Source organism: Malania oleifera, chromosome 4 (genome assembly GCF_029873635.1).
Source record: "Malania oleifera isolate guangnan ecotype guangnan chromosome 4, ASM2987363v1, whole genome shotgun sequence".
NCBI classification, from domain to species: Eukaryota; Viridiplantae; Streptophyta; class Magnoliopsida; order Santalales; family Ximeniaceae; genus Malania; species Malania oleifera.
In genome coordinates, this window is record NC_080420.1 from 82,550,099 (window position 1) to 82,562,204 (window position 12,106).

At 37.3% G+C, this 12,106-nt stretch overlaps 1 protein-coding gene across 1 annotated transcript; it reads left to right on the plus strand.

The window, feature by feature from the left end:
• Nucleotides 1-475: 475 nt before the first annotated feature.
• LOC131153846 (UPF0496 protein 4-like) lies at nucleotides 476-1,519 on the plus strand. Its single transcript, XM_058106296.1, has one exon. It carries the CDS (start codon nucleotides 476-478, stop codon nucleotides 1,517-1,519), a length of 1,044 nt encoding a protein of 347 aa, XP_057962279.1.
• The last annotated feature ends 10,587 nt before the right edge of the window (nucleotides 1,520-12,106 follow it).

Genomic DNA, 12,106 nt, shown 5'->3' on the forward strand with positions numbered 1-12,106 from the left:
CTACATATACTCTCAATTGTCCAATGGCAGAAGAGCCCAAGTGCAAAATCGTACGTTTCACGCTTTCCCTCCCATGCACGAACGGCCCAGAACGCTTGATCACCATGTCAGCAACATACACTTTATACTTTCTCTCAGAATTAAATTAATAATAAGTTCCTTAAATGACGAGAATACCCCAATCCACGTCACCCACACCGACCCCGCTCCCTCCCTCCCCACTCGCCTATGTAGCGTGTTCTCGTCACCAATTGATACAATGCATACGGTGGTATTCTTGTCGGGGCGGTGTCAGTACCTTTTCCCAGTTGCACGCACTTCTTCTCCGGGCCCTTTCTCTTTTCCTGCTGTATATAAACAGATCGCTTGAGTCCATCGGCATCCCACGACGACTCGCCGGAAAATCTCATTTTCCTGAATTTTTTTTTTTTCATTTTCCCGATCACAAAGAGAATAGACTTGTACATATTGAACGATGTTTCTGGGTGAGATCTCTAATTTCCCTTCGTTTTCTCCCTTTCGCGTTACGAAGAAGCCGTCGCTGCCGAAAAACTTCGACCTCATCGCTCGATCCTTCGATGAAAACTTTCTCCGTCGCATCCAATCCCTCGCTTCAGACTCGAATCCCCCGTCCTTCAGCTTGTTATGGCTCTCGCTGGCCGTTGATTTTCTCTCTTCCACCCACGCCGAAGCGCAGACCCTAATCTCGGATCTCAAATTGTCATCGTTGGATGATTCGCTCGCGCGATACTTGGACGAGAGCGTTAAACTTTTGGACGTCTGCAATTCGATCTCGGCCGAGATCGAACGCCTACGCCAGCGACGTCTTCTGATTAATTTTATTCTTCACCTATTCAAAATCCCAGGCGATAGTGCTCGGATTCCCGCGCCGGATAGGCTCCGCCGGGCCCGGGAGTCTCTCGTCGACTCGGAGAATAGCCCCCGAGGCTTCCAGATGTCGATGGAAGTATTGGTCAGAGATCTGGAGGCGAATCTTCGAGACATGCCACGTGGCAAGATCTCGAGCGTCAGGAAGCTCGTCCGTCGCACGATCTGCGCTGTTGAATTAGTCACGGTCTTCGTATCCGGCATAGTGGCGTCGGCTCTGTTCGGGCTACCAGAACTCGTCGAGGTCCGAGTCCCGGCCGAGTTTTTGTGGGCGGACTCGCTGAACAACCTCGAATCGGCGATTCGGAGCGAGTTGGACTCGAACCGGGCGCCGAAAGGACCGGTCCTGCGGGAGATAGCTGACGTGGACTTATGCGTGCGAAGACTTGGCGACGCAATTGATGAGGTGGCGGGAGGAGATGACGGCAAGAGGGAAGAATTGAGTAACGCCGTTAAGGAGCTAGAAGTGGCGACGGAGGCTTTCTCGGTGGGCTTGGACGGATTATATAACGGCGTGAACGGGACGTTTCAGACGGTTTTGTGTAGTCGAAACGGCGTGATGGGGAAGTTGGTGAAGCATGAGAAGGTAGAAACGAAACGAGAAGTGAAGTACAAAACATCCATTTTCTGAAGAAGCGATCTTATCTTCTGCATAAAATGTGTGGAAGTTACGGTGATGTGTGTGTGTCTCCTCCTGTTTGTCAGGTGTCCTGTAAAAGAATATAAATTCCTAAAGAACAATAAAGCTTCAAAATTTCTAAAGAACAGAATGGTCTAATAAGCATTAAAGCATTGCGTTTGTATTCATTTTATAGTCAAATCTTGCGCTCGTATGAACTCTAACTCTGCTGCATCTCTTCCATGGTCCCAAGCTAAAGAATCAATTTTAAAAAAATAAAATGTATGTATAATGAACTGCTTGATTATATTTGATGGTTCCAAAGCATTTTTAGGTTGAAGACATGATGCAGGAGGTCTGCTTGGATGGGAATCTCCTTCCTCCCCGGAGCTAGCTAGATAAGATCTCGGTCATAGTCGAGGGAGCACGGAAACTTCATCAACATGGTTTGCCCAAGTCAAGAGAAACATAACCATTATTTTGTCTATTTTTATCATCTTTCTAAGCCTATGTTTGGATCTTTTAAAATGACAAGCAAAGGAAAATGAAAGGAAAAGGGAAAAGAAAGGAAAGGAAAAACAAAGAAAATTAAAATCTCAGTGATGTTTGGTTATTGAGAAAAAGAAGAGCGAAAAACAAAAGGATTCCCAAATAAATGTAATTTTTATTTGGTATTAAGGGAGAAACAAATGAAAATGATTACAAAATTCATTACTTAATTAAATCCTTGGCAGATTCTAATAACAAAATGTATATTTATTGTTATATAAAATTAATTATGAAAAACTAAAATATATATATACACAACATTAATTGTAAATTTTCACATGTTCAAGTGGAAAATTATAGTTCAAAATAATTAAATGCATATCTAGTATTTTCACAATTTTATTTTAGAAAATTATACTAAAAAATGAAATGCATACACTAAATATTTAACATTTTTACAATTTCAATGAAAAAATTATATTAATTATTTGTTATATAAAATTAATTATGAAAAATGAAATACATATACACAACATTAATTGTAAATTTTCACATTTTCAATTATAAAATTATAGTTCAAAATAATTAAATGCTTATCCACAATTTTATTTTAGAAAATTATACTAAAAAATGAAATGCATATACCAAATATTTAACATTTTCACAATTTCAATGAAAAAATTATATTAATTATTTGTTAAGTAATAAAGTCTAACCAGTGTTCTATGACAATAATAATTCATAGACTACTCTCATACATCCTTAAAAAAAATACGGTGTTCGATAAAATAAAAATTCATCTAAAAGATATCACATAATAGGGTATCCAACAATAAAAGGAGCTCCGGGGGGGGGGGGGGGGGAATTTTCTTCCTATGTTGATTCTTTGATTGTACAAATACTAGGCCTTAAAGAAAGAAGACCCAAATTTTACCGATACCCAAAGACTACGACGCTCGATTGGACAAGTTGATCTTAGGCGAAAGTACAATGAGATTCCTTGACCATATGACCAAGGACTAGTACATGGATTCACCTAAATTGACAATTATCCCCTTTTATAGGTAATAATTGTCCCCAAAGTGAGTAATAGTGGGAGAAGTGGGGCATTGTTTATGCAAATTTTGTGCATCTCCTAAAGATGTACTATCTAATAAAATAATCGACTACATGTCAAATCCGAAAAAAAGCTAACATCAGAAAGGAAGAACTCAAACTCCAAAGAATGTTGAAGTTAAGACAAGGTGTTTGTCTATATAGAGGGAGTATGTTAAGTAGAATATTGCTAAAGTCTAGTTATATTGAGGGTGAAGATTTGAGAAATTATTTGTAATCACAAGTTAGAGTTGGTGAAGTGAGGGTATAAATATCTACTTTATTAATCTTGTAAGACACCTCTCAAAATATTCACACAGTGTAACTAATACAATACTTTTGGCTCGTAAGCTATCTTATCTTCTTCCTTTCCTCTCCCACTCTCTTTATCTTTATCTCTCTATCCTTTTCTCTCCCTCTCCTTAGCTCTTCTATTCTATTTTTGGTCACCTCGCTTATTTCCCCCCTTCTAGGATTTTTACAATTTTATGTCCTAATTGCCGCTATCTTGTAAGACTTCACTTATTTGATGATCATACAATTCCAAGGGGGCTATTTGAGTTCTCTCACCACTTCCACACTAAAAAAAATTCCTTATTTCTGCTCTGGAAACTATTTATTGGAGTGAAAAATATAGTCATAATCAACTCTTTTCCTTTGGTTGTAATTAAGTCTTTGCAAGATTTTTATGATCATCTCTATTCATGAGAAGACTTTTCAAATGTTTGATTGTTGTGCCTTCTAATCCTTGTGGACTTTTCAATTTACATGCATCATGTGACCTATTATTCAACTTCTACATTGTATCTTAAAAGGTTATACAAAGATTCCACAAATAATACTTTAAATGAAAAATTGTGTCATTGTATGTCTATATAATTAGCATAATTTCTAAGTCATAGAAGCGATATGCTATTCAAATGCTATACATGCACTTTTAATCATCACTTTGCTTTACAAACTCATGCCTGTGTTACAAGAAATTATTTCGCAAAGAAGAAGATAAACACCTAGTTATTGGCTAGGTGACTGAAAGATGTGCAAGTTGAATAATTCCACTTGCACTCAACATACAATTTTTTGTGCACATGCTAATTTTTATGAATTCGCCTATGACATGTATATATATATATATATGAAAAAATAAATAAATAATAAAAAATATTTAATTGTAGAAATTAATTTTTATTTTTTTATTTTTAAAATTTTTAAAATAATAATTAAAAGCTTTTTTTTTTTTTGCAATTTTGCAAGATTTGTATAAAAAATTTAAAAATAATAAAAGGTTGTCACTATTCACTAGTGGAAAAAGTTTTATTTTTCATTTCCAAATTTTTAAATTGAAAAGGAAGGTGTACTCCCAAGAGGGGGGTGAATTGGGATTAAAAATGTTACGATCCAAAAGTTTCTATCCATTTTTTTTTTATTTATCTGTCATGCTATAAAACATAATCTTTGATACCCTGTAAATAAACATCTATCATTTTCACGACCAAGTGTAGGCACCGTGATAACCTGTGCAATCCTTGTATTATACCTATGCAGCGGAAAAACATACATCCAAAACATAACCCAAAAATACACAATACCAGAGTTCTACGGACCACCTGTATATACATACACACATATACAACATTTCCCAAAATTTCCAAAATACTATGGGCTCTACTATCCAACCCCAGACTCACCCCAAAGTTACACCGACTCAGCCGCCTCCTCTACCTCTGAACTAGCCCTACCCGCCTCTCTGGATTACCTGAAATATTTATAATACTGGGATGAGACACCTCTCAGTAAGGAGAAACATGCAATTACCAGTGTGTGGCATATATGAGTCTGTACATAAAACATAACCTTTAACTATAATTGTAAATAGAATATCATGTAAAATGTATCTGTACAATAATCCACATCTATGTCATTTAAAATACATTATTTTCTGAGTTATCTATTCAATCATAGTTCTTTTTATATTAAATAATCTCTGTTTTCTATAAATGCTATAAATACATACATAACTCTGAAAACTTCCCTGGATGGCTATATGTCATGATTTAACCCCTCATGACAAGGTTATGTGGCCCGCAGGTGGGACCTATCACTGGCTGGCCGACCAGGATAAGTCAACTGAATTCCGAAAGTCAGATCGGCCTCCTCAACCCTAACTAACAGGGAGCCTGTCCAAAACATAAACACGATCGACTGCTGAAAATCCACATACTATTTGAGTTATGTGGTTGCACTTTGAACTCAAAATAGCTACAATGCCACGCTTTGAAATTGATCTACTCCATCAGGGTTTGATACTATATATATGTAACTGATATTTCTATATTACTATTTTACCATGATTCTGATATAACTGTAATAACCATAACATGAAATAACTGAACTGAATATGCTGTATAATATGAATAACTATATATCTAAATACTAAATATCTGAAGATTTAAATACTGAATATCTAAAATGTTATGGTTTTGAAATCTGTAAATCATGGTATACTAAAAATGTCGTATTATATATTTTTCTGAATATATTCTATAAATTATGATTCTGCAAAATCTGAAAATATCTATCTATTTGTAAATATTTATACATGTATAAATGACGTACATCATGGTATCCTGAAATACGTATGATTTCTATATAACAATATTTTCTGCTAAGATACTGTAAATCATGATATCTGGAAACTGTATAAATACTGTACTAATTCGATACTAACTCATGCCACACAAAAATCTATATAAATCTATATTCTAACATATTCAAATCACACCCTGTTCCCATATTCAAATATTATAATTGATACTGATAAAAATTCCTAAATTTGCTAGCGTAACATATTTGCCTTACCTACTAGCTGGGAGGCTCGCCCAACTTATCCTCACGCTCACGACGTACAATTCCCTAAATCCTGAAATAATACATATTTCCAATAAATCAACTATATTTTTCCAAACCTTCATACTCGTAATTTACCAAAATATAATTTACCTGAGCTCCTGGAAATATTCTCTGGGGTCCTCAACCCATGCCCGCAGGGTCCCAAAAATACCCTAACCCTAAAAACATCACACCCTAATTTTATTCCACAAAACACCAGCATGTTCTCATAGAATACAAAATCTCAACTCAGGTAAGCCTGCTAATACTGAAAATACCCAAACAATCTACTTACCCTGAATTTGGGGTGGTTCCCAAACTGTTCAAATTGAATTTCTACTCCAGTTAGGTTATAGACAATCTCCTCAAGATTATCATGGTAACTTTTGATCATCGAATCGGAAGAATTGGAGTCGAAAATCTAAAGAGAAGGAGGAAGCACCAACTTTTAGAGAGAGAAAGTGAATTTGGACGAAATTATGCGCTGAAAAGTGAATTTTTGGCTATATATAGGTGGCTGACCACGTGGCCTCATTGACGAGTACATGAAGGAGGTTTGTCATAATCACTTAACTCGAGTCGACGAGTTTTAGACCCTGGAAACAACCCTCTCAGTATGTTCTCATTGATGAGACACATGTCCACGTCGACGAGCCCAAGAAGCTTGTTCATTGACGAGCACTCGGCACTCGTTGACGAGACCCTACTAAAACCTCTTTTTGAAAAATCATTTTCTTTACTTTATTTTATTATTTAATTACTAAAATTATTCGGGTATCTACATTTTTCCCTCCTTATAAAATTTCATCCTCAAAATTTACTATCTGTATTGAATATCATCCTTAAAGAAAAATAGGCTACTTATTTTATTAATTACCCTCACTTATGGCGGAGGAATACCGTGATTACATTCAAGGTTTTGGGAGATTACAAATACATAAGATAAAATTCTCCCAAATCAAAATACTACCTATTATCACAAAATTTATTACATACTAGTAACCTGCATAAAAAAAATCTTACATGCTTACGTAAGTCTTTTCCTAATTATTGCTGGTCCCCACCAAAGAGGTGCGGGTATTTCTTTCGTATTTCTTCTTTAAGCTCCCAAAAATCTTCTTCCACCGCGTGATTCCTCCACAAGACTTTTACTAATGGTATTTTCTTATTGCGCAATTCTTGTTCCTTCCTATCTAAGATCTGCACTGGTGCTTCCTCATAAGCTAGTGAATCTCTAAGCTCTATCTCTGCATAACTAATTATGTGGGATGGGTTTATGATGTATTTCCTCAACATGAAAACATGAAATACATCGTGTATTCTAGACAGAGCTGGTGGTAGAGCTAATATGTAGGTATATGACCTCACTCTCTCAAGTATCTCGAATGGGTCAATGTACCTAGGGTTCAACTTAACCTTCCTCCCAAACCTCATGACTCCCTTTAGTGGTGTTATTTTCAAAAACACATGGTCAACCATTTTAAATTTTAATTCCCGGAGGCGAATATTTATGTAGTTTTTCTGCATCACCCATTTTAAATTTCAATTCCTGGCGGCGAAAATCTACGTAGTTTTTCTGCCTACTCTAAGCTGCACTGAGTGTGATACCTCATGGATGAAAGACTTAAAAGATTAGATGTTACTACCCATATCAACAAGGTACACCTTTCTTTTCAGGAGTTTTCCCATAAGAACTCCATTGTTAAGCGTGCTTGGCTTTGAGCAATCTTGGGATAGGTGACCACCTGGGAAGTTTTCTCAGGAAGTGTGTGAGTAAAGACAAAACACACTAAAAAGAACATGTGTTGATTTGTGGGGCCAGTCATTAGTCCAATAAGGCCCGCCCCATGGTTTTCTGGTCCAGGTGGAAGAGGAGAAACGCAGTACTCCCTAGTAGACCCAGGTTGGGGTGTTACAAATGGTATAATGTGATACCCTATGGATGAAAGACTTGAAAGGATTAGATGTTACTACCTATATCAACAAGGTGCACCTTTCTTTTCGGAAGCTTTCCCATAAAAACTCCATAATTAAGCGTGCTTGGCTTGGAGCAATATTGGGATGGGTGACCAACTGGGAAGTTTTCTCAGGAAATGTGTGAGTGAGGACAAAACACACTGAAAAGGACACGTGTTGATCTATGGGGCCAGTCATTAGTTCGATAAGGCCCCCCCTGTTGTCTGGTCCAGATGGAGGAGGAGAGACGCAGTACTCCCTGGCAGACCCAGGTTGGGGCGTTACAAATGGTATTAGAGCCAAAACCCAGCCGGAGGTGTGACGAGATTCACATCGCCTAGGTTTAGAAATGTGGGTTCGCAATGAGGACGTTGTGTTCTATAAGTGGGGGAGAATGTGTGTTGATTTGTGGGGCCATTCATTAGTCCGATAAGGCTTGCCCCCCTATTGTCTGGTCCAGGTTGAGGAGGAGAGATGCAGTGCTCCCTGGCAGACCCAGTTTGGGGCGTTACAAATGGTATCAGAGCCAACACCTAGCCGGAAGTGTGATAAGATTCACATCGCCTGGGTTTGAAAATGTGAGTTCGCAACGAAGACGTTGTGTTCTATAAGTGGGGGAGAATGTGATACCCCATGGATGAAATACTTAAAATATTAGATGTTACTATCCATATCAACAAGGTGCACCTTTCTTTTCGGGAGCTTTCCTATAAGAACTTCACGGTTAAGCGTGCTTGGCTTGGAGCAATATTAGGATGGGTGGCCTCCTAGGAAGTTTTCTCGGGAAGTGTGTGAGTGAGGACAAAACACACTGAAAAGGACATGTGTTGATCTGTGGGGCCAGTCATTAGTCCGATAAGGCCCGCCCCCCTATTGTCTGATCTAGATGGAGGAGGAGAGACGCAGTGCTCCCTGGCAGACCCAGGTTAGGGCGTTACTCTTTAGTGGGAGAAAAAAGGGGGTAGAAATGGGGGAAGTGGGAAGTTAGAATACTCTTTAGTTTTTATTAGAAGATTTTTAGGAAATTTAGGAGTGGGTATTAGTAGGAAAGTTAAAATAGGAAGTGGAGAGGTTGGAAGGTTGAAAAATATTTTTTTTTTCTATTTTTTTCCAAAAAATGGAGAAAATCACGCCACGCGCATGCGCAGGTGCATGCATGCACATGCGCACCTCTATCCCTATTTTTCTTTTTCTTTTTTAACATAAAATGACAAAAAACGGCAACATTTTACGTATGGCGTGCTCTGCATGTATAGCCACGCACCAGCAACCCTTTTAAAAAAAATTCTTCATTATTATTATTTTTTTCCTTTTTTTATTTTTTATTTGATAAAATAATAATAATAATAATAATAATAAATAATGAAATAAAATAAAATCCAAAAATACTAACAAAGCCCAAAAAATAAATAAATAAATTTAAAAAGTTTATAAAAAAAAAAGTAATTTTGTCAATTTTTGTGCTAAAAATTTAAAATTTGTCTAAGCTGCTCCTAACCCTTTCGGACTACTCTGAATCACCTGAGACTATCAAAATTGATCAAAGAGAAACAAAAATGCCCGAAATGATCCGAGAAATTTTTTTTATTTTCATGTCAAAAATCTGAAATTTGTTGAGGTCACTTCTAACCCTTTTGTACTACTCCAAATCACTTAAAACATTTGAAATTGGTCAAAGAGGAGAGGAAGCACCTGCAATAGGCTGGGTAATTTTTTTTATTTTCTTGCCAAAAACCTAAAATTTGTCTAGGTCACTTCTAACCCTTTTCAAATTGTCCTAGATTGCCTGAAACTGCCAAAATTGGTCAAAGATGATCAAAAACGCCTACAATGGACCAAACAATTTTCTTAATTTTTGTGCCAAAAATTCAAAAATTTTTCGAAACCCTTTCGAAATGATTCAGATTAATTAGGATAGTCAAAATTGGTCAAAGAGGAGCGAAAGCACCTGAAATGGGCTGACCGATTTTTTCGATTTTCATGCCTAAAACCTAAAATTTGCTTAGGTCGCTTCTTACCCTTTTGGACTATCCTAGATCGTGCAAGATGGTCAACATCGGAAGCATGCACAATGGGCTAGGTGATTTTCTCAATTTTCATGTCAAAAACTCGAAACTTACTTGGGTCGCTTCTAACCCTTGCGGACTGTTTCAGATCACCCGGAACAGTCTCTGAAATAGTCAAAATTGGTCAAAAAGGAGCGAAAATGCCCGTAACTGGACAAGGAAATAGGGTCAATCTCCAATAAAGGATCTAATCACTTGGTTTTACAATCAAGTCAAAAAATGACTATCGACAATAGGTCATACATTAATTAAGGCCATAAATAGTAGGTCATGCATGCATTATTAGTAAGTATTATTAGTCAGTATTTCCTATTGAGGCAATATCAATAAGTATTTTCCATTAGTAGGGCCAAATAATTAATACAAAAACTAAGATACAGGCCACAGGTATATATTATCAGTAAATATTTTCTATTGATACAACAACAACAAGTTAGATTTATCACATTTTCTCGTTTTGCATAGATTAAAACTTGAAGAGGCCAATGGAGTTGTCACGAGCTCTCTTCTCCATTGGTTGGACACCAACAAACTTATTAAGGGTCAATTTTTTAAGTTGACAGATTGATTCACAACGTAGGAGGCCCTCTACTTCCTAACGAAATCATTGTGATCCATGTAACTGAGTTAGATTTAAAAATAATAATTATTATAATAATGACAATGAAATCTTGATCCTAACACTATATATATTAAGATTGATGAACATGTGTATTAAAATTAAGCTCAATTTATTATTATTATTATTTTTGCATATGCAGTTTGGCCCAATTGACTAGCTCTTAGACATATGGGCATGCACACTTCATGTGGTACAATTTTATTTGACATTATGCATCTAAATTTTCAACCTTCTTATAATTTATCAGATTTGGGCCAAACTTTATTTGCGCAACAATTGTTTATATATTTAAAAATACTCAAATCATTAAACTATTATAAAAGTTGGGAGTTTTTTAATGATATTATTAAAGCAATATACTCTTTTCATATAAAAAAAATATACAATTTTTATTTTTTAATTCTTTTATGTTTATATATACCCTTTATCTCTTGTCAATAAAGTTTTTATCTTTTTCCTCCAAATTTAACATGTATCAGAGCCTAAGCTTCCTTAACCCAACTTTTGTTTTTTTGCGGCCGCCCGTCGTTTTTTTCTGGTTAATTTTCAGGCCGCCTCTCTCTTGGCTCTTCTTCTTCGGCGTTCATCTTTCTCAGCTCGTCTCTTGGTTCGCGGCTCAGTATCGTAGTCTCTCAGTTTTCAGTTTTTCGTTGCCGTCTTCGCCGATCGCTCATCTCTATCAGTTCGTCGACGGTGCTCGACCGTGTCAGTTCTCTCATCACTGCATCTCTCTCAGATCTCTCAGTCTCCGGTGTTCGTCTCCGACGTCCATCATCGTCGCTTCTCTCAGTTCTCCGACGATTCATCCGCCGACTCTCTCGTCTCACTCCCAGTGCTCGCAGCATCTCTCGGCTGCCTCTCTCCGGCGTCTCTCTGCTGCACTTTTCGGCACTCTGCTCCGACTCTCTCTTGTCGTCATCCTCTCTGGCCCCCTCTTCTCGGCTGTCTTCTGCAGCAATTTCGGCGTCTCTCTTTTTGGGTTTAGAAAATTTTCTGGGGTCTTCTTCTTTGGGTTCGTGCGCCGCAGGAGTCTATTGTAGGAGGTTCGGCCGGAGCTTCTCAGTTGGAGCACGAAGCACTGAACACAACAACATCACAGGCCATTATTCATGGTTGGCATCGCAACACCCTGCAGAAAGCACTGAAAATATTATCTTACTTTGACGCAAACGGACTTGTTCCCGACCTGACTCTGTGGGGCTTCTTCACGCCGCCAGTTGATCCTCAGTTAAGAGCTCTCAATCTGCAGGCTGCAAGTATAATCCTTACGTCAGTGGTCTCAACACTCCGAAGGCACCTTCTACTGATTAAACTCAAACATTATCAAATTAAAGGTTTATATTTTTTTGGTTGTTGCAACAATCAAATTTGACCAAATTCGGCGGTTTGATTCCTCTGAACTGACCTGACTTTATGGCGGCATCTAGTTTTTCAATGGTGGCAAATATGATCACAAGTTCTTCAACCTTTTCTGAAAGTATT

What these genes read in the sequence shown, in the direction of transcription:
- LOC131153846 (XM_058106296.1), top strand. Translation starts at nt 476, where the DNA reads ATGTTTCTGGGTGAGATCTCTAATTTCCCTTCGTTTTCTCCCTTTCGC.